At 40.1% G+C, this 23,955-nt stretch overlaps 1 protein-coding gene across 5 annotated transcripts in view; it reads right to left on the reverse strand.

The window, feature by feature from the left end:
• Positions 1–11,946, reverse strand: part of map7d1a (MAP7 domain containing 1a) — a 55,049-nt gene extending 43,103 nt beyond the window's left edge. For all 5 annotated transcript variants that reach the window (XM_041794148.1, XM_041794145.1, XM_041794146.1 and 2 more), the window contains exon 1: positions 11,571–11,946. In XM_041794148.1, the coding sequence (XP_041650082.1) occupies positions 11,571–11,640 (70 nt within the window). In that variant the 5' untranslated portion in view covers positions 11,641–11,946. The remainder of the gene's footprint in view (positions 1–11,570) is intronic.
• Positions 11,947–23,955: the final 12,009 nt, after the last annotated feature.

A 23,955-nucleotide genomic window follows, 5' to 3' on the forward strand; every position in this document is an offset into this window, starting at 1 on the left:
TTCTTTGGGGTTCTTAAAGCACTGGATTGGCTTCTCTTATCTCCTCAAGCAGCAATCTAAAAAATGCATTTATTCAACATCTGCAGAGTCTGAGATGTGCCTTTCTGATATTTTCCTTCAAGTTTACCAGCCTCACATGGGACCTGTGAATCAGGTTTAGAAAAGTTTGTGTCTGCAACGCAGCAAAACACATGACTCAGTGTATGACAGAATCAGCAAACTATGACGGCACATTCTTAGGACACTGTTTGCTCACTAACAGCTTAGGGAGGGATCCTCTCGCTTGACTACAGCTGTAAAAAGGCACAGCAATGTGAAACAACTTGATACTAAAAGAAGCATGCATTCTCAGGGTAAAGAGATCCATAGAAATCATGATAAGTTTTACAGTTCTTAGGTTATGTGATGATAATCAGTCATAAAGATTACAACTTATAACTGCTGCTTATTTTCAGTGCATCATCCAGAGCCATATAAGTGTCTTCTGAAGACACTGTGAAGAGTAAATATATAGAGCAAGGCATGGAATATTTATGAGGCCAAACAACGTTCTCTGTCTCCGGCTGAACAGATATGAAGAGGAGAGGCTGCACTGTCTGACTTCCAATGGGAATAACTAAAGATATAATACACCGCAGCTGCAAATCCTAAAATCCTGCAACCAAATATTTGTTAAACAGGTTGGAAATGCAGCATGTTCTCTTGACAAATGAGAATGAGGCAAACAAGTGGTGAGGAAACAGACCCAGAGTGTGAAATCAAAAGACTGGAAAAGGAAAAGGGCGGCAACCCAGGATAAAGAAAGCAGGAACTTGGAAAACAGTGAGAGAATGGATCTGCATCTCATTTGTGATGGGCCGGGGGACTAATGAACTACCTCATCGCTTACCCCCCTAACCCGTCGCCCCTTCACCCTGTTGTGTCCCTCCTGCACCGAATAGGGGTGATGTAAGAGGGGCAAAAGGGGGCCCAGACACACAGGAAGCACAGTGTAAACAACAAGCACTGACCCCATGCCAAACCGGACCCTGTGAGTGTGTTTAGAGACCAAAGTTTTCATTAAGTGTGCTAACAAGAGAAGACAACAATTTAAATGAAAAATGAGATAAACAACACTTTAAGCTGCACATAAACAACTACATACTTCTAACTTGGAATGCAATAGGGAATAGTTTAATTCCAGGTCGTAATCATTATCTCATATTATCCTAAAGCTTCTGCGTACCAGTCTGGAGAGTTGAAGACAAAAGCTTTCATCCCATCACCTGGCCTGGACTGAAGATAATCTGTCGCTGTCCTCTTGCATCATTGTTATGCATTAAAGCCACCTAACTCATGAAAGACTTCTTTTTTTTTAATCTGCTCTCAAACTAACTCCCTGGGGACTGGCACCGACACCAACATGCTCAAACAGACATGGATAAGTAATCTCGACAGTCCAACCAGAGGTGGGTGAAAGTGTCAAGAACCATCGCTCTCCAGCCTTTCCCAATGACATCAGAGGCTGCACAAGCTGCCATTCACAACCTAAAGCACATCGACATGCCATCCAGTCGCTCCTAGCAACCAGCTCCATGACCCTTTGGGGGGTTGGGAAGTGACAGAGTGATCCAGTTCTTACAGAGCTCAACAGGGTTTCAGGTCCTGCTAGGATTAAAACCATTTGTACCAGTTTGTGAAGAGTCTGATACTTAGAGATTTAGTTTGTTTTCCCCCAGAATAGTCTTGGATAAACCGCAAAGCTTCACAAACGCTTATTTGGAAATAACTCTTAGGTCAGTGGCCTCCATCAGGGTCATCAATAGACACATTCAAATAATGATTTACATAAGGTAGAAATGATGTACCAGTTGTGAAAATTAAGGCTGACACCAATGTTTAAAATAAGATGCCAATACTGTTGGGGTTTTTTTCATTGCTTCTTCTTTTGTTGTAACTCTTCCACATACCAACACTTTCTCCCATGTTTGACCCTAAAGACACTTGAGTTTGTCCAACAGCTTTCAATTCATTCAACTTAAATCCGTTCATGCCACATTATTTGCTGAAGCATACCAGTTGATATGGCTAAGGGATGCACAGTTTTGGGTTTTTGCCCAATATAAGTCAATTATTTAAAATTAGTTAAGTTACAAGGATGAACAAAAAATGCTTCAGCTGGTGTAGATCTGTTGGTCCTGCCCCGAACTCTTTAAACTTGTATTCCAGGGGTGGAAATCACTGGTGGCCCCACGATACGATATTATCACGATACTTGGGTCATGATTCAATATTGCGATTTTAAACATTTTGCAATAAGGTGAGAATTGCGATACCGCATAATGCAATATATCGTGATCTATACAGTTTTTTCAGCTGTTTGGCTTAATTAGCATTAGTCTTGCCCTCATGTTTGTCATATTTCCACAGTATTTTATTTTCATATTGCACTTCTTGCAAACCTCATGTGTCATGTCCATCTCGTTCGTGCCCTGCTTGCATTCCTAATGTCCTTCCTCAAGTGCTGCCATGTTTGTTGTACTAACTTTCTTCTGCTCTATGACTATCACCTCTGCCAACCTCACTGGATAAACAATTGTCCAAACAATTGATTTTATTTTTCCATTATCATAGACTTCAGTTCATGTTAGCAATTATTTCGAAAAAATCGATACTTGTTGGACGAGATGATACGATATATCAGCAGATAAAATATTGCGATACTATGCTGTATCGATTTTTTCTCCAACCCCTATTGTATTCTGCACCCCTATTGCATTCTGTACATTTATTTGTACATGTGGCTGATATTTAGAGCCGATTTAGGTTGATATTTAACTCTGATTTATCAGAATGATCTGTTGGTTTGGCAATCTTGGCGTAGAATGGGGAATATTGTTGGACTTTGCAGGAAGATTGTCAGATTGTCAAGTGAGAGCCACTCAGAAGGAATAGGCCATCCTGGAAGACCCTCAACATGCAGATTTTAGACTTCTGCCATCAGAGAGGAAGTTTACCAAATCTAACAGATACCTGAGGTCAGTTGTTCCATCAGCTTTAGGGTTTTTAAATAAGCTGTACGCACTGTTGCCATTATACATACCAAACACTTCGGACTGTTGTATATCGTATCGATCTCACTGCCTATCTATCATGATGAAATCCAAGAGTTATGTATAACATGTATGTATTTATGATGTGTATGGCTTGGGTGAGCTTCTGTTGTAAACTAACTGCCACTCAAGGAAAATAAAGACTTTTCATTCAGCAGAAATTTTCAACCAATTATTAACTTTTGAAGACAAATATCTGCTAATACTAATGTCATACCAATAGTATCATGCATCCCTAGTACCAATGTTTAACTGGTGCATCGGTACATCCTTATCTAAAAGGTTAAAAAATGCAAATAATTATAACCACATGCTGTTTATATAAGCCAAATGCAATGATAGGTTGGTGAAATTGTCATAAGGCTTTAGACCACTTAACATAGTGTCCAACTACAGACATGAATGAAACCATATTTGGTCAATAATGTCCCCAAAATAATCAATAACCTCATAGATTAGAAGAACAAGGTTCGCAAAGTTTTCAAGAGCAACATGATAGGGAGATTTATTGATGCTTTTCATGACTATCTTCATGGTGAGAATGGTAGACAGTAAAAACTCAGCATATATTGCATGCACACTTTTGCCTATATGGATTTGTGGTGACAAAACGGGTTGTAACTTGAGTTTAAGTGAGTTCTGAGCAATGAAACATAGCAGATGCTCTTAAAAGGCCTAAGCATGGAGAAACTATTTCCCAACCTGGGGAATGGGCCAATCACGGGTGCAAACACATGCAGCATCACTCTAAACTTACTAGGTTAGAAAAAGCACCACGGTAAAAGACAGAGAAATATCATAAAGAATGACAGCAAATGGAGTAAAGACTTCAAAGTGATTACTCTCTGCTCTTGAAGTACCTTCGTGATTCATGACTGCACTGAGGAAATAAAGCCAGTGACATTTTTCATCAGGACAGCCCCGTTGACATTTGGATAGAGCTGTGACTGTGTGTGTCCTTGTTTGAGTTGTTTGTGATTTTTCCAAATGCTTGTTTTCTTAAACATTACGCAAGGCAAAATAAGACTGGGGCAGTAATCTTGTGCTTTTTTAACATACAATTACACACAAGACTTATCATTAACTGGAGTTCTGTCGCCCTAAAAAAAAGAACTTTACTGTTACCAGTGCAATCATGGGCTTCATGATAACAGGTAACTCCCTGTCCTACGGTGCTAACGTTCAAGAACTTTGACAAAAATAACCTGCTGTGATAAAAGCAGAAATAGGTCAAACAATGGCTCCAGATGACATGTAGTGCACATGCCGAGGGTTTTGTATGTAGTCCAACATGTGTTTACAGTATAAGAAACATGCCCTTTAGCTGAACGGGGACTGGTCTAATATTAGCATCACAGGTCTGGTGACTGGATCAGTCAGACCAGAAAGCACCAAGCAGCTCGTCTGGGATATTTTCAGACTTGTAGATGCGCTGGAAACAAGCGACTCAAGACTTCCCTCCCTTTGTCCTTCCTGCCATGTCTCAAGGAGAAGTGTAGTACAGCTGACTGATTATTATTTTGGGCCATAACACTGCGGCAGCGGCCTCCTCGCTGTATGTCACAGTGAGACTGAAAGACAGAAAGAGGTTAGGAGGAGCAGATGCTTTACACATGCCACATGTGCTCACACACATGTGTGGGCTTCTGGTGCTTTAGGGAGGGGGTTAGTGGTAAGAATGCATATTTCTTTAGCATACCATCACTACTTTACTGCACAGCTGCTGCAACTACATATCCGAAATCACATCCTTCAAATTCTGGTGCTGTGGTATTTAAGCAGTAATCAAGGGTTAAATGCAGTTTTTAAAGCTATTGCAAGAACTGTCTTTGTTCATTAAGGGTTATTTATTTGCATTTTTCTACTTTGGAAAATCTCCACAGGGCTCTAGTGCTGTCAGCTTGCTGGTTATAAATGTTTTCCTAATCAGTCGGCTCATATTTATCATAAAAGTAGTAGTAGTTTCAAACTGTATAAAGGGCTGTGAAAACTATCCGTGACTTCTACTTTTTTGCTTATTTTTCACACTTCAATATTTCAGATTGTCAAACAAATTTTAATATTAGACAAAGATAATCCAAGTAAATACAAAATGCTGTTTTTTAAATGATGGTTTTGTTTATAAAGGTCAATGCAAACCTATCTGGCTATCTGTGAACAAGTAATTGCTCGCCCTTGTTAAATCATAAATCAACTATGATTAGCCACATTTTTGGAAAGCTGAGTTCAATTTCACTAGCTACACCCAGGCCTGATTACTCCCAGACTTGTTTAATCAAGAAATCCCTTAAACAGAATCTGCCTGCCTATGTAAAGTAGGCTAAAAGATCTCAAAAAGCAATACATCACACTTCAATCTAAAAAAATGTCAAGAACAGATGAGAAACAAGGTCGTTGACACCTGTCAGTCTGGAAAGGGTTAAAACCCATTTCTAGGGCTTTTGGGGCTCCAGCTAACCACGTTAAGAGCCATTATCCACAAATTGAGAAAAACTTGAACTAGGATTTGGCACTATATATTTTTCAATACTATCATAACCTTCCCAAATTTTACTGCCAGGCATTCAAAAATCCCATTATACAAGCACTTGTGGGCGTACACACACAAGCACAGTGAGCTGAGTGCGCCTCCAAAGAAGTTTCCTTTAATCTTTTATCAGAATGCTTTGAATCTAAGAATAATGTGTTTATAAGGCAAGGTTTAGAAGAGTGCTGGAGGTGATTTATAGTTGAAGAATTGTTTTTACACTTAAGTAAACTCAACATCAAGACAAAGGAGAAAATGAACTTCTCTTTTCCCTCTCAGTCTATGGAACATACATGCACTCTTTTCCTCTCTCTTCCCACCCCTCCTCACTGATGTAATATGAGTAATGATAATCAACTATATCATACCTGGGAATGTGAAGTAATTTTCCTTGTGCTTTAAAACCAATTGAGATGGGCCTTTGCTGTCTTGGATCACATTACAGTCACCGGTGCACGTTTAACAGACTTTTGATAGTTTAACTAGAGAAGGCCATACTGTGGTGCAACCCTGTGCTAGCGATGCCATGGAGGGAACATGTGCCAGTATAAATGTGCATGTTCGTTTGCCAAATTAGCCTGACATCATTAACAGCAGTTCTGTCATCACTTTAAAGCATCTTCACAAACAGGCAGTGGTGCGGTGGGTAAAAAAGGACACATACTCTCAAGGCATTTATTATAAAAGTGCAGTCATAATGCAGCTCTGTCTTAGGATGGAAATTAAAGCAATACCGTGGCTATTTTTTAATACCCTGGACAGGGATGCAGTATTACTGTATTACCACCAATTCCTGCTTTGAACAGTGGTGAACCTTCCCAGGAGTGGTCAAAATGACTGCAAGAGCCCATCGACGACTCGTCCAGGAGGTCACAAAAGAACCCAGAACAGCATCTAAAGACCTTCAGGCCTCACTTGACTCAGTTAGGGTCAGTGTTCATGATTCAACGATGAGAACGAGACTAGGCAAAAATCACATCCATAAAAGAGTTTTTCACAGCACTGTAGCTGTCTCCAAAAGAGTTAGATAAGAAGTCTGACCTTGGCTTATCACATTGAGACAGCTGCTCTGTCTTTCTGAATGTAACAGAATCTAACCAACAATAACCAATAAGCTCTGTAACACATTGTACCTCATATCTTTACAAAATTTGAAAATATTCTTCATTCAATCAAACCTGAAGTTTCCCTATGCTGTTTTGGGCAAATAATTCTCCTCCATTCTCCTTCATACTCATGTCAACATAGCTTCTAACAACAAAAAGTTGTGAGCTCTGCTCCCTGTTTGTACTTCTTAAGCTCAAAGTCATCACAGGTGGTCCTCGTCAAGCCTTCACTCTGAATGATCAACTGTATTCTGTATCAAAGGATCCTGTTCTGAGAAAAAGACTAAAGGGGCTGAGGAGGGGGAGACAGGTTACAGATCATAAAGCCATTCTTCAAATGCATTTTCTACCAGCCAGACAGATCCAGGGGCAATTATGAAGTAACAAGAATATTTGACCCATTTTAGAGGCTAATCTACTGAAAACAGTAGCTCTCATTATTTTGAGTAACACATTTAATAGGGCTTTGTAAGGCGAGTGAATTACTGTGTAAGGTAACGTGAGCTTGCATCAACTCTCATATCAGCATTAAAACGTGAGACACCACCACACAAACACTCTTTGTTGTTTTTTTAACTCCTTTGTGGTTTTAGTTGGCCCAAGTTATTCAAGGCCAGACAAGTTCAACTCTAATGCTGCCATAATCCATGTTTTCAGATTAAACACCACATTTTTTCCTTCAGAAATTAGGTTATGTCTGTTATTCAGGTTCTTAGACTTAAGCGTGAACTGTGTTTGGTATTGACCGCTTTCAGTAGCTACTCTCCGGTCCAGTACTGCAGAGAGAGGCTGAGACTTTGTACAGTTTGAGTGCTGTCTAATGGGAAGGCTTTCAACATTATTTGCTTTTCCAGAGTGCCGGGTTAGAGATCTATCTATTCCCTCATGAGAGGTCAGTGTCTGGGCGGTGTGATTTACACCATCCGAGTGTTACATAGAGGAGCAGCAATGCTGGGATGACTCCTCTATGTGGGGAGTTTAAATCTGGAGGAAGCCATTCAATCATGTGTTTGCACCCTTTTAACATATTAATATGTTATTATCTTCATCTCAATCTGTATGTCTCCACTTAATAACTTTAACCATCTTTGTTTGAACTAATAACATCATGGGACAGTTTCACATCCTGAAATGAATTTTAAAATAAAAAAACAAGGACTACTGCCATGTAACTGTAGCATAATACAGCTGAAAAACTTTCCAAGGGTGTAAGTTATTGAAAAAAGTTTTTCAAACCACTGCTGTGATCTATCCTTGACAAAAGTCCTGTCACTGACAGGCTGAACTTTTACAGAGGCTATGGCTGAAATAAAAAAGTATCCACTTCCAGCACTGTTCAAACCAATATACTGTGATCACCCTTAAAACTATAATCCTCATCGCTGCCTTTAAATCCAATGTGCAGAAGCCAACGGGAGTCAAAACCACTTAAAATGTGTCACTTTCTAAAAACTGCAGTGCAGATTCAAAAGCAGACCTCAACGGCACAGCGCTGGCAGGACTTCAGTCATATCTTTGTGACTCAGATGTTGCTGTTCTTCTCCTTTTCACTCTCCAGACTTCACAGGGACGGGGCTCGAAAAGGAGTGCTGGAGTGGGCTTTGAACTCTGAACATGCAGGAACTGGGATGCCCCCCCCCCAACCCTCCTCTCCCAGTCTTTTAGACCAGCAACACCACCTGAAGTAGCTTTAGAGAAATAATCAATTAATCTTTACACCAAAAGAAAAGTGCTGTCCTTTGAAAGGGTGTAGTACCGTTAATCCTTTTAGCTATGCATGCCTGGAAAAAGCCATTTGATTGACAAAGCAAACTGTGATTGCAGCCACATACAGTGTATTAAATGGATTAGGAAGGGGAGCCTACACGTTGGTTTCCTTTGTGTGCACCATTGAGTGATAATGAGATTGAAACTAGCAACAAAGGTTGGATAAATGGAATGTTTTGGTGCTATTTCTCCTACTGGTACATACATATATTTCTTCTGTCCTCATAAATGTTGTTTATCTCAAAATATTTCCAATTTCAAGAGATAACTGTGCAACTCAGCGTGTTGTTTGACCTGCACAGTAAGAATGTCTCAGTTATAACTACAGGCTCATTGCAGCATCACTGCACCCAAAACATGGTAATAAACTAAGTCATAAACATACATATACACACTGTTTACCATGTGCTGTACCTGTGGGAGTAAAACTTCATTCCTGCGGATCATAAAAACATCCCATCACGACGCACACATCACCCCTGCAGTCCTCACTATCACTCCTGAGCAAGAACAATAGATGAACCCATTGTTATCAGGCCTCATTATTAGGCAGAGAGTCTTGAGAGGCCCTTGGGACCCTGCCCACTGCTAATTTACAAAGACACCAAAGCGGTTCTCTTGCCAATAAAATGGGACACAGTTGCACGTATTCCCCTGATTACATAACAGCTTCTGCAGCTGAAGATGTGTAGCTGACTGATCCTGTTCACTACAGTACAGACCTGACAGCAAAGGCTGCTGGGTTCTCCTAAATGAAACGATAAGACAAGGATAACACCGTCTGTCTGTCAGTCTGCAGAGGCTCTTTATCCTCTATAAAGCTGCCATAAAGCAGCTTTCTTTCTGTAGTTTTTAACAAAAGTTTCCTTAATGGCTCATGTACATTCCTGTATCTTATAGAATCTTTGTGATCCAGCAGTCACTTTCATCTGAAATACTGTGAAAAGAAAAAAAGTTCCGATTCATCTCAGCAGGTCACAGCTTAGCTGTTCAGGTACGGAGTCTAAAGAGGACGACCAAACAGAGCCGACAGTCAAAGATCGACAGAACAGGAGCACTGAGAGAGGAGAGCTGCATAAAGAAAAGAGGGATTAGAAGATCTCCTTAAGAAAGTCCTGATGGCAGATTTTCACAGTGCTGGGCCTGGTTTTCAAAAGCACAGGTTTAAGGGCTAGATTTCAAGCAAGACAGATCAAATGGACTTTCTTTATACCTGTATTTCTACAAAAGAAGACTTTTCTAATTGCCATACTGCTTCCAAGAGGACTTTGAATATCATGCAAAAGGATGTTTTATAGTGAAATCCATTTTTTAGGGTCAGAAGGTTAAAAAACACAGCTTATCTTTGACTTTTAGTTGTGGACATGTTCATAATTTCCCTTCCTAAAAGGGACCATAAAGGTAAAACCATGTCTCAAAATGCACCATCCCTGAACTCTGATGACTGCTTCTAACCTACCAGAAACAGCTGGAAATACTTTTTTACTAGTAAGAGTTGGAAGCGTAATACTCCGGCTGACATCACGTGAAACGAGAGCCCAGTTCTGCTGTGAGTCACAGCATAGCTGCACGACCCTCCCAGCTTCATACGTACATCTATATACATTGTGTTACCCACTGTAAAGACTATTCTTACTGCTGGTCAAGATTTCCATGATCAGGGTGGAGTACGTTTCTCCTGCTTGATGCAGAGCCAAAACAAGCTGACCTCCCTGCATGAAGCCCCCTGTCAGCAGGAAGGAAGTTTTTTTGTTGTCAGGAGGAGGAGGAGGTCATGTTGTTGTCCATATCTATTTCCAGATGAGACAACATGTCAATACTCTATGGATGACATGTAAAAAGATTTTGAAACTTTGATACTAAGGATTAATGATATAACCAGCATAATATTGGTATTATCCATAAATGATGCTTGTAATACTGAAACAAAACCGGTTTAAATACTACAGCTACAAAAAGGCATAGGCACACAATATTTGGTCAGTACTTGTTCTTAACAGCCAAACATTTGCAGGCAAACATCCGCAGATGGTCTAAACCCCACTGATAGATTGGCAAAGTTTACGCATTGTTGCTAACAAATCTGGCAGCTTTGGTACATGAGATTGGGCCACAGCTGGTTGGTTAGAAACTTCACCTTGAGGGATTTCTACAGCCAGTCAGTGTCACTTCAAACAGAGACCATGTTATAACTACAGGAGCAGACACTGCACTGGCCTTGGACTGTATGATCACACCATTACAGAGTGTGTTATAGCAAATATAAAGCAGTAATTAAGCCAGATGTACCCAGAGTAATCCACATTCTCTACTTGAGCACTCAGCCAATCCTTGTTTTGACTTTTAGGTGATTTGAGGAGTTTTATGACAATGCATCTTTGCACCAGAGGAAAAAATTGGGCTGCACCTGTGCATACAAAAACCATCCACTGCATTTGAAAAATATCGTATGGTAGGGTAGCAGCTAAAATGAGATGTAGGAAAGGATGCCAGACCGCCTCCTAGGACTGCATCACGTTAGAAGTGAGCTAAACATAACATACGGAGGGGGATGGGACTAGTCAGATTACCTCATCTAGCGCAAATTGTGTTATTATAATAACCCATGTTGACTGAGCTCTGTCCGAGGAAAAAGACAACATATGTTATGAGAGGCATCAATCAGAAGTCAGCTGACCAGCGCGGCAGTGTTTTGTTTTCACCATGTGAGGATCTGAATAGTTAAATTATCCTTTATTGTCGTCAGATTAAAATCCGGCTTGAGGTTTAGGTGTTAAGCTTGTGGACAACATGAAGATTGCATTAGCTTTGTGATCTGTAGGCTGTCTGTATCCGCGCCACATAATGGATTATTTATCATTCATCAGTCACATTTAGTCCAGACTGCACTCTGTATGCTTCACCTTAATTGCACCGGGGTTTTTAGCCCTTAAATGAGTCTGACAGGCAAATTAAAGTTAACACAAACGAGACGAACCAATTAGTTACGACGTGACAAAGGACGTAAATGACAACGCACCCTTTATTTTTCAACAAGACAGCTCTGAAGTAGCCTGAACCAGCGCCAAAAATACTTACATGTTGCTCCCGGCAGAATATTTTCCTCCATTTCGGCGGCAATACCCTCGGTTTCTTCTCTTTTGTCCATTCAAACAGGCGAGTCTCGGCTCTTCCTCTCCAGCACTCCTCTCATTCCTTCAGGCAGAATGGAGGGGGGAGAAACTTGGTCGAGTCACTCCAGTTGAAGCTCTGGACGAACCGGGTAGGGAACCGTGCCTCCAAAATACGACAAAAGATAGGGTAAAAATAAAAAACAAAACCCCGCAAGTACCTGTTACCAGCGTTTAGCAGAGGTGCTGGTGGCTGCTCGCTTGAGAGAAGTTAAATAAAAAAGTCACTGAGGGAATTTGGGAGAGAGAAAGCAAGGGAGGAGGAGTGAGGGAAGTTTCTCACTCTCCGGCACACCACAGCTGATGCTTCGCTCGTGCGGATGGTCCCTCACTGGCTTCGGGGATGGACTGTACCATTAGCGGGAGGGGAGAGTACGGTTATAAAGTGATATAAATATCGTTTAAAACATGCTCATTTACAGATTACTGTAGAACAGCGTACGAACTATTTAATTCTCTTTTGAGTACCAAAAATAATTGGGCAAATGTGAAAGAAAAAAAAGCATCTTTTCGTGTGGAACAAAATTATCTCCCCCCCTTTCTCCTGGTTAGCTAAACCACCCAGAAACTACAATGCTCCGTCAGTCTGCTCACAGCTTGCATTCAATATGAACCTTTTCCATTGAAAAACTTTGATTAGTATTGTTTTTGATATTTTCGACCTTTATACATTAGCTAAGCCTATCCTTTTTAACATGTAAATTACAGGCGATGTATTTTTTTAAAATTTGGTTCATTAGTATATTAAATTATTATTTCGAATAAACTTCAGCCTTCACACTCTCTCTCACATTAAAAAGTAACCAGTTTACGTGTAATGATAGGATGTTGAAATTACTCTTAAGGCTGTAAAGATTAATTGTAATTAACTACAATGTACTGTTTTTTAATTGGATACTCTATTGGCCAAACACTTTACCGTCTCCCTGCAGCCAGTGATGTAAAATAAGCCCATCACTGCCCATTAATGTTCTCATTTCACTTAAAAAAAAAGCTCAAAGACAACTCAGTGGGCAAGTCAAAAGTCATCATATATTGCATCACCAAACAATTACCTTTTAACTATCCACTTATTTCCTCTTCATTCTATAACAAATTCCTTTTTTCCATGGTTAAGTTAGTTTATGTTATAATCTTTAATCAACCTATAAATTAGGTCTGTATCCAAACAGAAGTCAATGTCTTTTAGTTTAAGACAGTTTAAAAATACAAAATGACACAATAACAGTTTTAAACACAACACACTGAAATTTAAAAATGGGAAAAATGTGTGATTAACAACAATTAACATCAGAAATCCTAAGATTAACTGCATTTTAAAAAATTCAATCTTTTGACCACCCTAACTACTCTGCATTGGGTACATAGGTAAAAGTACTTCATATGGGAAAAGGTAAGGTAGTCATCAACAGAAACAGAAAACAGCAAATTCACATTTTGGTAGACATGGATTAGCAAACTTTCTCAGCCATTAAACACTAAACCAAGTGAGACTAAACAATATTCAGTGTTGATAATTTGTTTGAACAAAAAGGTTGCACATGCATGTAATTTTAGCGTAACAGCAACACTGGATCTTCTTGTCAGCCTGGTTTTGTTTTGAATGATGGATGTTTGATACGTTAAACAAGTTACTCCACCCTGCCATTAAAAACTACCATCATACATTTTTAGATTTTATTTCAAGTCAGAGCCAGAGGCTGCAAAAACAAGCTCAAAGCTTAAAAAGAAGAAAGGATCCTTGTTACGTAACAGTTTTAAGTACTAGAGAGCGTCTACTCAGCCACCACCTGTGGATGTCTTGTAGCATCTGCCGAGATGGGGGCTGGGCCAGGAGCTGACCGGCACGCTTGAGAGTGGACACCCCCCTTAAATGGACCCCAGTGGGGCTCTTTTGTGCAGCTGTTGAGCCGTGTTACCCCAAACCCCCAAGAGCCACCTGTCACTACTGCAACTGGAAATAAGGGGGATGTAGAGGGAGGTGGGGGTTGGGGGTGTTCTTCAATGTGTGGGTGATAGGTTCTGCAGAATTAAAGCCTTAAGAGGGTCTGTGCATGTCTAAAAGCCTACCTGGACTTGTTAAAACAGTCTCTTTAATAGTTCTTGATGAATGCAAACCATATTAGTGGTCCTGTCAAAGATCCCAGTCTCCCTCAGGTCATTATGGATTATCTAAAATTGAATTGTTAAGTATGGTACTGAATTTGCTAAAAGAGAGGAGCCATTACAAGTAATATTTCAGTTCCTTTCAAATCAAGGAAGGATTCAAAGAGGAGAGAATATGTTTTTAGATGATACAATGGCTTGCCACTGACTTAATTCTGCAGTATGTTTACTCTCTGAATGAATTGACATCTTATGTTCAAAGTCAGAATTAAAATTACTTTATTATCCCCAGCAATAAATTCATTATTACACATCATACGTTATATTTTGACTTACAAATCAGCTCATGCAATATGATAGAAAACTCTTCATCATAAAGAAAATAGGAAGATAAAAATGAATATGTGGGGAAGTTTGAAAATTTGTTGGTGTTTTCTCTGTGTAAACTCATATCTTATTCTGTTTTATGGTCAAAAAGACAGAAAAATCAAAGAGCAAAGCTTAAGATTGAAATGTTTGAATATGGATGGGTGTTATGTCAGATTTCACATGAATTTCATAATCCTCTATATCCCAAAAACATGAAACAAATGTTTGATTAATTCGTTTTTTGGGGGGCTAAAAATATATTATCATGCTTCCTGTTATGGGAGAAAACCAACAAACACTGAGTACTTTTTAATGGTCTGCTGATGCATGTTTTAGATCCTTTGTGTTTCCATTTGAGCCAACATCTTGAAAACCTCGACTCTTTTCATCCATTCATTCGCATCTCTATAACCAGCTCTTAAGCCAGCACGTGTCCATACTTTGCACTCTACACCTGTGCGCACAAAAGATGTTTTAAAAACAAAAAATCTAATCTCATAGTCAGAGCATTTGAATACAATTAGAGAAAGAAGAATTATATTAGTCCAACTAAAACTTCCCTATTGAATGCACTTTTCCTTGATTGAAATCTTATTTAAAAAATTCTCCAAGTAAACTGCACACCTAGATAATGTGGTCAGAGATTGATTTAATCTACTGTGTATAAATCTTAATCAGACCAGACAGGAATAGGTTTTCTGTGCATTCTCTACAGTTTGCTCGGACCTAAAAGTCCATCCATCCATTTTCTTCCACTCATCCAGGACCATGTCATGATAGCAGCAGACTAAACAAGCTGAACCAGACCAACCCTCTCCCCAGCTACATTTTCCTGGCCCCCTTTCAGTTTGATTTACCTGTAAGACCGTCAAAAGGAGGCGTCCAGGATGAATCTTGATCAGATGCCCAGTAGAGCAGTGGCTCTACTGGGCATCTGATCAAGACACTGCCAGAAGCAGTGGCCCTAGGTTCTCTAAGGCTAAGCCCAGCCTGCCACTGAAAGAAACTCCTTTCAGCCACTTTTAGAGATGTATGCAATAAGCCAACTAAACATTTAGAGCTGTATTCCTTTGCAGTCAGCACAAGTCAGTATATCTAAACTGTAAGGCAAACACCCACCACTTGTAGCCGCAGTAGTTGTTCTTAATGACTTCTTTCATGCTGCCACAATGCTCTTAAGTGTGACAAAAACATCCGCTTACTGTTTGCACTGATAGCATCTTGTGAAAACAGTGTGGTTTAGCATTATTTTGATCTAGAAAATATGGATAAAATTGTCCAGAGGCTGCGCCAGATAATGCTCACCTACACCCAAAGCATTGAGTTATGATATTCAGCTCAGGAATGTAAACCTTAACCTGCAAAGACGACCCAAGTCTGGTGGTGCTAGCACTGACAATGTTAGCAACATTCTGTAAACCAACTTTGCATTGTCATGGTGTGAAGCTGTTTTACCGTTGCAGTTTTAAGTTGGTATACAGAATGTTTTTACTCAACTTAAGACTAGTCAGTAAATCAGGATTGTATTTTGCATTTAATTAAGTGAGAAATTATTAGCCTAGGAACGTCACTAGCCACTTGTATCTAAGATGTGATTGTTTTGGTGATTACCCAAAGTTCATGACTGTAGGTGAGGTCGGAACATAGATTTATCGGTACCTTTTGGTTCAGCTTTCTCTTCACTACAACAATCAGGCACAATGCCTGCGATGCAACTGATGATGTCTCAATACATGAGTCAGTCGCCACACCTCCAAATCTGAGGTGGTGATTCTCTACTGGAAAATGGTGAATTTTTCCCTCTAGGTGAGAAGTGAGTCACTGCCATAAATTGAGGAGTTCAAGTACCGTGTCCTCATCCCACCATCTGATAGCCACGGGGATAGCGTGCCTGTATTTGTGTTAAAAGTCAAGTGTAGAGTAGGTATGAAATGTCCAAAGCTATAAAATTTGCCCACATATTATCACCCACCATACAAATGTTATACTACTTTCTATCTGTTTAGTAACTTTTTGCTAACTTGTTTGCAAGGTCAACAAAAAGAACATTCGTAGCAGGGATACCACCATCTACAGTTCAATCAGGAGACACTTAAAATTGACTGGACAACTATTTATTTTACAAATTTTGATGAAAGAGAAATGTGCAATGTCTTTGGCGATTGGACTCCATTGTGATGATTTCATAACTCAAAGGAAGAGAATACCTCCAGAGACTAGGCACTTGTGGTGGTATTGATGAGGAATGCAGGATCAGATAAGCAGAAGACCTATGAGGATCTGGACTAGATGGCGATGAACTAAATGGAGGTGGCTGGGGTGGAGGAGGGTTGCAGTGTCCACGCTGAAACAACACTGGAAGAAAGGACAACAGATAGCGACAGATAGCTTGACTTATGTAAACACATGGACCAATGTTAGCCTCTTTTTTACATTAAATCTTACTGAGTATTATGCATTAAGCTTGGTTGAGAAATAAGATTCTGACTCTAGCTCTCATGAACCAATACACTGACCTTTATTTACTTTCCACAAGATAAAACAGGATAATGTGCCTTCAGAACAGTGTTTTTGTTAATTATATGCCTAAACAGCCAGCCGTCAATGATGGAACATAAACATAAGATGGGTTTTGAGGGTTTTTTCATATCTTTAACCAAAAGCAAGATAACCTTGTCTCTTTTATGAAAAAAACAGGACTTTCTCTCCAATAAGTCACAACTCTTCAACCTTGCATGTTCAACAGTTACCCAGGTGCCAGAATGGGCAGTCAGATAAGAAAATTAAAGGCCTTGTTCAGGATAAAAGCATACCTCAGAGTTGGGAGGCGTGTGTCCGTTTATCTCACATCACTGTACCATGCTGTGCAAATGAACCATTCCAAATAAAGCAGTTACAGATAGAAGGAAAAACCTAAGTCGGTCTCATGTTAGATATGCTCAAATGTTGCATGTCTTTGTTACAATCGTCACACAGAAGTGACTTATTGAGATCCACATTAATGCATGTCACTGCCTTCATCTTTCATTTTTGTCACACCCCCCTTTCTTTTCATCAGTTTGTGTTTAGACCTAATTATGCAGAAACCTTTGAATTTGTGTCATGCGCATTTGTGAACCACTTGTTCAACCTCACTGCACACAGGAAGCGGGGGACTCCCCCTTCTCCTCTCTCCACCCCTCAGTACTCAAGAAAGGACTTGATTTTGGGGCTGCAGCTGCACTCCTCAACGTAACACACAGAGACCCCCATACATCCAGCTCACTCACTCTCAACTCATTAAACCGATCGCCGTAAGCACTGCATGCCTTGAAAAGAGACAGTTCAAGGAGATTACAGGGAGTAGAGGAGACAAATCATTAGCAGTGTGAGGGTTTGATTGAATCAGTAAATGTACGCCAAAAAAACAAGAAGTTCCAAAGAAGGGAGAAGAGAGTATAGAACAGCTGATACTGCAGTAGAAAAGGGAAATATTGACGAGGAGATATCTTTGAAAAGATAGTATTCAGAGGACTGGTTTCTCCCTTTCTTTGAACTACTTGAGCTGGAACAGAGTACAGGAAGATGGATAATACAATAAAATGAATGAAACAAAGGTACGTTTGAAGCCTATTCTTATCGTGTTGAAAGAGGTGCCATTTCCTGCAAAAGAGGAACTATCATTATCTCACATAAATAAGAGTGCATCTTTAAAAATGCTTTTATAACTCGATATTTGATAACAAACAAAAGCATTTAACTACTAAATCTAAATCTGCCAAGGGGTTTCTAAATGGAATAAAATGCACACTGATGGTTGCATGACTGGACATCTGTTGAGACATCTAGCTCAAAACCAAAAGAAAAGTCCAGTGGGGAGAAACTGGACTTGACTGAGTCAAGAACCTCAATCAAGTCCAGTTTCCCCATTTAGACCAAGATTTGGGTAGCCATGACTTGAACAAATAAGAACCTACACAGACACAAAAAAGGCTAGTGGTAGCTATGCAGGAAGTCAGTAGGCATCATCAGCTTGACATAAGGCACAATTTCAGGACATTTTTTGACTTAGAGATAATGATCTTGACTTAGGGTTGGGCCCTGGCTAGCCAACTTTCAGTATCAATGAATCTTAAATACAAAAAACACATGACAAAATTTCTCATGGAGGAATTCAATCTGAGTTGGACGCACAACACAATTTACTAATTAAATACAAACAAACAAAAGAATATCTTTATCGTAACCTTTGATTACTGGTAAGCGTTTTGTTCATTGCAAGAAATTAGTAGTTGAAATAATTGTCTTTTATAAAGCAAAACTAAATACCCTTGGGAAAAAAAGGAAAATATACTATAGCCTGTAGGTGGTGCATCAAACTCCTTAACTACCATTTAACACAGTCCCTTGTAGTCTAAATAAAACATCTATGCTGTGCTTTGGTCAAAATATTGTATGTAGCACTAGAGAAGGTTTTTAACCCAGTATAAACCAGCTCTAAACAATCGTCCTCAGGGTTTTCATTATTTGTCCCATTAAACAGCTGATAAACACTTGTGTATTTGTATTGAAAGGATTCTGCCATTGAATCTGTGTATGTGAAAAGTGAGAGTGTGGAAGTTGTGGAGACTTGGCCTCACATATGGGGTAATGGGTTCACTGGCAAGACAGTGTGGCACTCCTGGTAACTGAGTATGGGGACTAAAGTCAGAGTCTTTCAGTTCCTGGTCCTTCCAGTTCTATTAAACTCTTGTGAGGCCTGGATGTTGACGATGGCCAGAGATGCCCACTGGACTTCTTTATGAGCTTCTCTTATAGACTGTGTGTCTAATGCTGCCGTGTTTAGGAGAGGTTTCAGAGATGGGTCCATGGCAGGTATGCTTTTATGGGCACCTGGCATGCTTTTCTGGGCTCAGTCCAGCTCACCAGATACTTGGTGCCCAGGACCCAGTGCGCTGGTTGGGATGGGGGTGGCCACGTGTGTCACGGTGAGGTCAGCTGGGAGGATACCTGGAGAGATGGGACGTGTGCCTGGTGCAGGCCAGGATGATGGCCATCAGGAGACCAGAGCAGTAAAAGGCCGAGTTTGACAAGGCAAAGTGACAAACCGTTATATGCTCCCTTCATCTTGAAAAGTAGCTTAAATTACTTTTATGCAGTGTCTAGCTGATTGAATTAAGTATTTCAATTTGCCTCAAAACTCAAAAATATGAATGGGAGTAGAAAAAAATCTGATAACAGCTGTATTTGTGCCCCTTTTTGAATTTATAAGGAATTAAAAATTTCTTGTTGAGAGTATCCAGTTTATAAAAATGTCACCCTTAGACAGTGAGTGGCCCTATTGCTCACAAAGTTGCCCTTCTTAAAAATTAGACCAGCTTGCTTAGACTTTCTCAAGCACAAACTTGTACCATTGCAGCTTCACAGATTAAGAGAAGATATGTAGTTACCATAGCTCTTTCACAACTGCTGAGGCTTACTGAGACAGACAGAGGCGTTGACTATGAAGACAGACACGGGGTGATGTACCTATGGCTGCATTGGTCGATGTTATTGTGTCTGATGAAATTGTTTGGTTCAGTTGTGAAGAGTTTGGCCATTGTGTCAGTTTATAATAGGTGTATGTTTGATGTTGTATATGTGGAGTGGCATGACATGGTTGTATTGGATGAGTGTTGGATTAAGGCTAATAAACATCTGAAGTCCAGCAATGTATCACTAAAACATCCATCATATCTGACAGGGAGCACATGAAGAGTGGGAATAGATGGAGTGACTGAACAGCCATGCTGACATGTCTATTTATCACGTCTTTAACAACAAGTGAAGCCCTAACTTTGATATTAGTCATGACCACAGCTACACCCAATGAAGTCATGCCTGGAAGCCGTAACTAGCCTTCTTTTTAGCCTCTGCCTGATTGCATTCATTGACTGTTTTTGATTTGTTTGAAATACATTTCTTTTGGTTAGGTTGTCGTCACTGTCTGGTATTTCTCAGAGTTTGAGCTTTGTGTCTACAGGCAGCTACACAATTAACATTCCTTGCCTTTATTTCCTTGCCTAATCTTGTATATTGAAAGGAAAAATTACCATTATCTTCATAATGGCACATCCCATCCATTCTGTAAAATCTGCGGAGCATTTCCATGCACTCCAAGTGTACTGGAACTGCTAAGCTGTTTATTTGGATCAGAAAACACAAAAGTAGCCCAGATAAAAAAAAAAACAAAAGCCTCTCTGAAAGCCACTCAAAATCCATTGCAGAGATCACCCAGAAGTTGGCAGAGACACATTGAGAAACAGCCTTTGCATAATCTGGATGCATAAAACAATGGGTTTGAATCTGCAGTTTAAACATGGCAGGTGATATAAATTACTGCAAGCACCCTACCAGTCCAAAATTGTTCAGCACTGCAGGCCTGGCCCCCAAAGTTCCCCCCAGCAGATACTTTTTAAAGGGTAGATTAATTGCCCTGGAAATAGAGAATGGAGCTTGGTAAAAGTTCACCACTCATTCATATCTTTTCCTTCTTCCATTCTTTCTCTTCTCTTTCTCTACCCTTCTCTTCTAGCTGATTATCATGTCATCCTCTCTTCTGCTGTCATTTCAGTGTGGATGCTCCAACCCTCCTCCACCCCAGCCACCTCCATTCAATTCATCAGCATCAAGTCCAGCTCCTCTCGTCCTGCATACCTCAGTCTCCTCCTCCAAGCCATCTCAATTAGCATCTTGGTCCAGCTTCTCAGAAGTCTGCTACTCACCTGATCCTGTGTCTAGACTCCTTCGGGCGGTATCCTATTCCTGCCATCAGCCTCATGACCCCTTCAAGTACATGAAGTCATCACGATAGAGTCTAATCATCTAAGACAGGGGTTTCAAAGTGTGGGAGAATGAGCCTCCTCTAAGAGAACATAATCTATTCTGTGGACCCCCACATATATGAAAAATAAGATTTCAAAAATGTAAACAACTATATTTTCAAAAATGTATGCCTAATCTTTAAACCTTTTTATTTTAACATTTATCATTAATATTTATGACATTTTGGTCTGTATACTACCTGATTACTATGCTCTACTCTCTAATCTAGTGGGAGCTATGGATTTGCAGTTGTAGCAGGATTGCATCACTGCAGATCATCCTCCACCTTCATCCTTGTCTCACTTTTAATCATTGTCAGCAGCCAAACCTGCAGAGACGGTCTTAGTGTTCAGTGAGCAGAATCACACTGCCTATATTGTCATTAGCTTGCACATCTTTGCAAATTAAACACTGTGACTGCAGAGCATCATCAGGACTGATAGAGGAAAGTCCTAACTTTAATAACAGACTCTATAGTTTCGTCTTTAGTAACTATAAATCTGTCCAGTTTACCCCATGCACAGCAGATGCTAGCAAAGCAAAACACCTTTCTCCTGGTTTACGGTTCTGCGCCTCCCCTGAAGTCCTGTGGGGCCCCCCCAAGGAGGCCCGCCTCACACTTTCCAGACCACTGACCTAAGACATTGCGCATTTCTCTTACATTAAATTATGTAAAATGAAGTATTGTTCAACTCCAATTGAGTCTGTTCTGATTGAACCAAATTTAGAGCCTGTATCCAGCTTTCAAAGCATGCAAAGTTACTTGAAAGATTCCCAGTTCCTGAGAAAAGTCCCTGCTGTCACCTCAAAAAAGCATGTTACTAGAGCAAGTATATTGCACTTACACTTGCATGTCCACCACCCACTGTGGTGGACATACAATGACATGCTATGTGATAATTTTGCACCATCACTTTGTCTAAAGAAAGAGCTCCCATCTATTTATCTAAAGGAACTTATCACCCTGCATCACCGCCTGTTAGCCGAGAGGTCAGCCAGTGTGAATGGCAAGGCTAACCCTTGGCCTAGTAATGAAACAACAATAGCAGGAATGTTCAGAATGTCCCTAGAGAGTATCCACATAGCCTATATTATAGACTACTGAATACACTATGTCTGCTTTTAGTAAATAGTGTATCGCTGCAGCAGCATGGGTGGGGTAGCAGAAAGGAAGGGTGAATGTGACACTAATTAACTCTGATGGATTTGCAGAGGAAATGCATTCAGTAGTACTTCTTTAATCTAAGACATTTAGCAAAGTCAGTTTTGCACATGGCATTAAAATGATGTTGTCAGTTTAATTTGGGTGGCTTGTTTAGTTTGCTGTCAGCTTTCTGAAACCATTTTTGTCCCTTATCACTGTCCTTATTCGTCAGGGTCAAAGATCACCTGCACCTATAGGGGGCATGCAGGCTAAATAATTTACGACCATGTTGTCTTTTGTGTGCTGTTGTGTGATTTAATAAGACACTACATCACATGTCACACTGGAAAAGTGTGTGTATAAAGCGCAGACGGAGCGGTGGGGAGAGATAGAGTGTGGGAGAGTCCCCTGTTTCTTTGTGAATCCCTCTGGGGTGCTGGGAAAAAGAGTCCTGTTTGGTATGAATCATCTGTATTTGGTCTGCCTCTCATTGTGATGTGGGATTTCGACTCCAGTTGGGAGGTCTGGGTGTATTGTAAGTTTAACATCCAAGAGTGCTTTCATTTGCATGCCTTACAGTAAGTGAAGTGCTGAATGCTGAGATCTGAGGATATATTGTTTAAAGGCAGGGCTAGGCTAGATTGGCTAGATTTCAGAGTAATAAAAGCGCTTGATGTCTCAGCTGGCTGGTCTGGGTTTGATCTGACATTGGATGTCTCATTCTTTTATATTTGACCCATGTAGTCTTTATGGATAATGACCTCACTCTTTTGTTTCTGCACAGTCTCTTTTAAAACCATTAGTATGACATTTTAGAAGTCAGCATGAAATTTTTTTGTAAGCATAAGTGTCCATCAGATGTGGTTTTAAGAGCATGTTGCTGCCTCTCTTTCTAGGATAACAGGCTGCAGTGGGGGAGACTTTAATCAAATATTGCTATGCAGCTAAGTACATAGCCCTTATCTACCCAAAATAGGACAAAAATGTATATAATGAACATCAATCTGTATTGAATTAGACTTTAAATTCATAAAATGAGACCAAACTTTAATTAGAAAAACTATTTACTGCAGTAGTATGGTTTAAGGCACTTCCACTGGCTTTAACCTCTTTTTGGTCAGCGGTTATAGTCCATAATACAACAAATGACCTGGTGACAGCATCTGGGATGCCTTTCATATTTCAAGAGGCCTCACTGAAGCAAAAGGAAATGTTAAACAACAGTACCCAGCCACTGAAACAGCAGGACCCTGAATAGCCTGATAAATGGCCCCTACTCAATGACATTTAATAAAATCAGTGCATACATATAGGGTCTGTAATGTAAGTGCTAGTTTCCTGGCTAATATTTCACACCTACTGTAGGTCTGCTTTGCTCGGCTTTTGCAGCTGGATTTAAAAAAAAAAGTCATAAATTCTGGCATTGCTACACACTGTCCAAAACTGTTGGCCTCAAAGGCAAGCCTGCCCACACTGTTATCATCAGAAAAACAGGAAAAGACAGCAAAAATTTCTTTCTTTTTTTTTTTTCTTCAATAAGTAATGGCGATAATTTAGAATTAAAATAAGATTTTGTTATCATTCCTTAGTTCAGGGATGGAATATGTCTCTGCTATAGAGGTTACATTCTCTGACTGAGCCTGAGACCTGCCCAATGTGGACTGGCTTGTTGTGCAGAACCGGGCTGGGCCAGGACCCCCTCTCTGCCCCGGTCCTAGGCTGGATTAAGCGAGAGGGGAGTCAAAGACATTCTGTCAGACATAGCAGCATTACTATACATTTATTTACTAAACATTATACCACCATTTTCTTTAATTGCATGTTTTTTGAC

Source organism: Cheilinus undulatus, linkage group 8, assembly GCF_018320785.1.
Source record: "Cheilinus undulatus linkage group 8, ASM1832078v1, whole genome shotgun sequence".
Taxonomy (NCBI): Eukaryota; Metazoa; Chordata; class Actinopteri; order Labriformes; family Labridae; genus Cheilinus; species Cheilinus undulatus.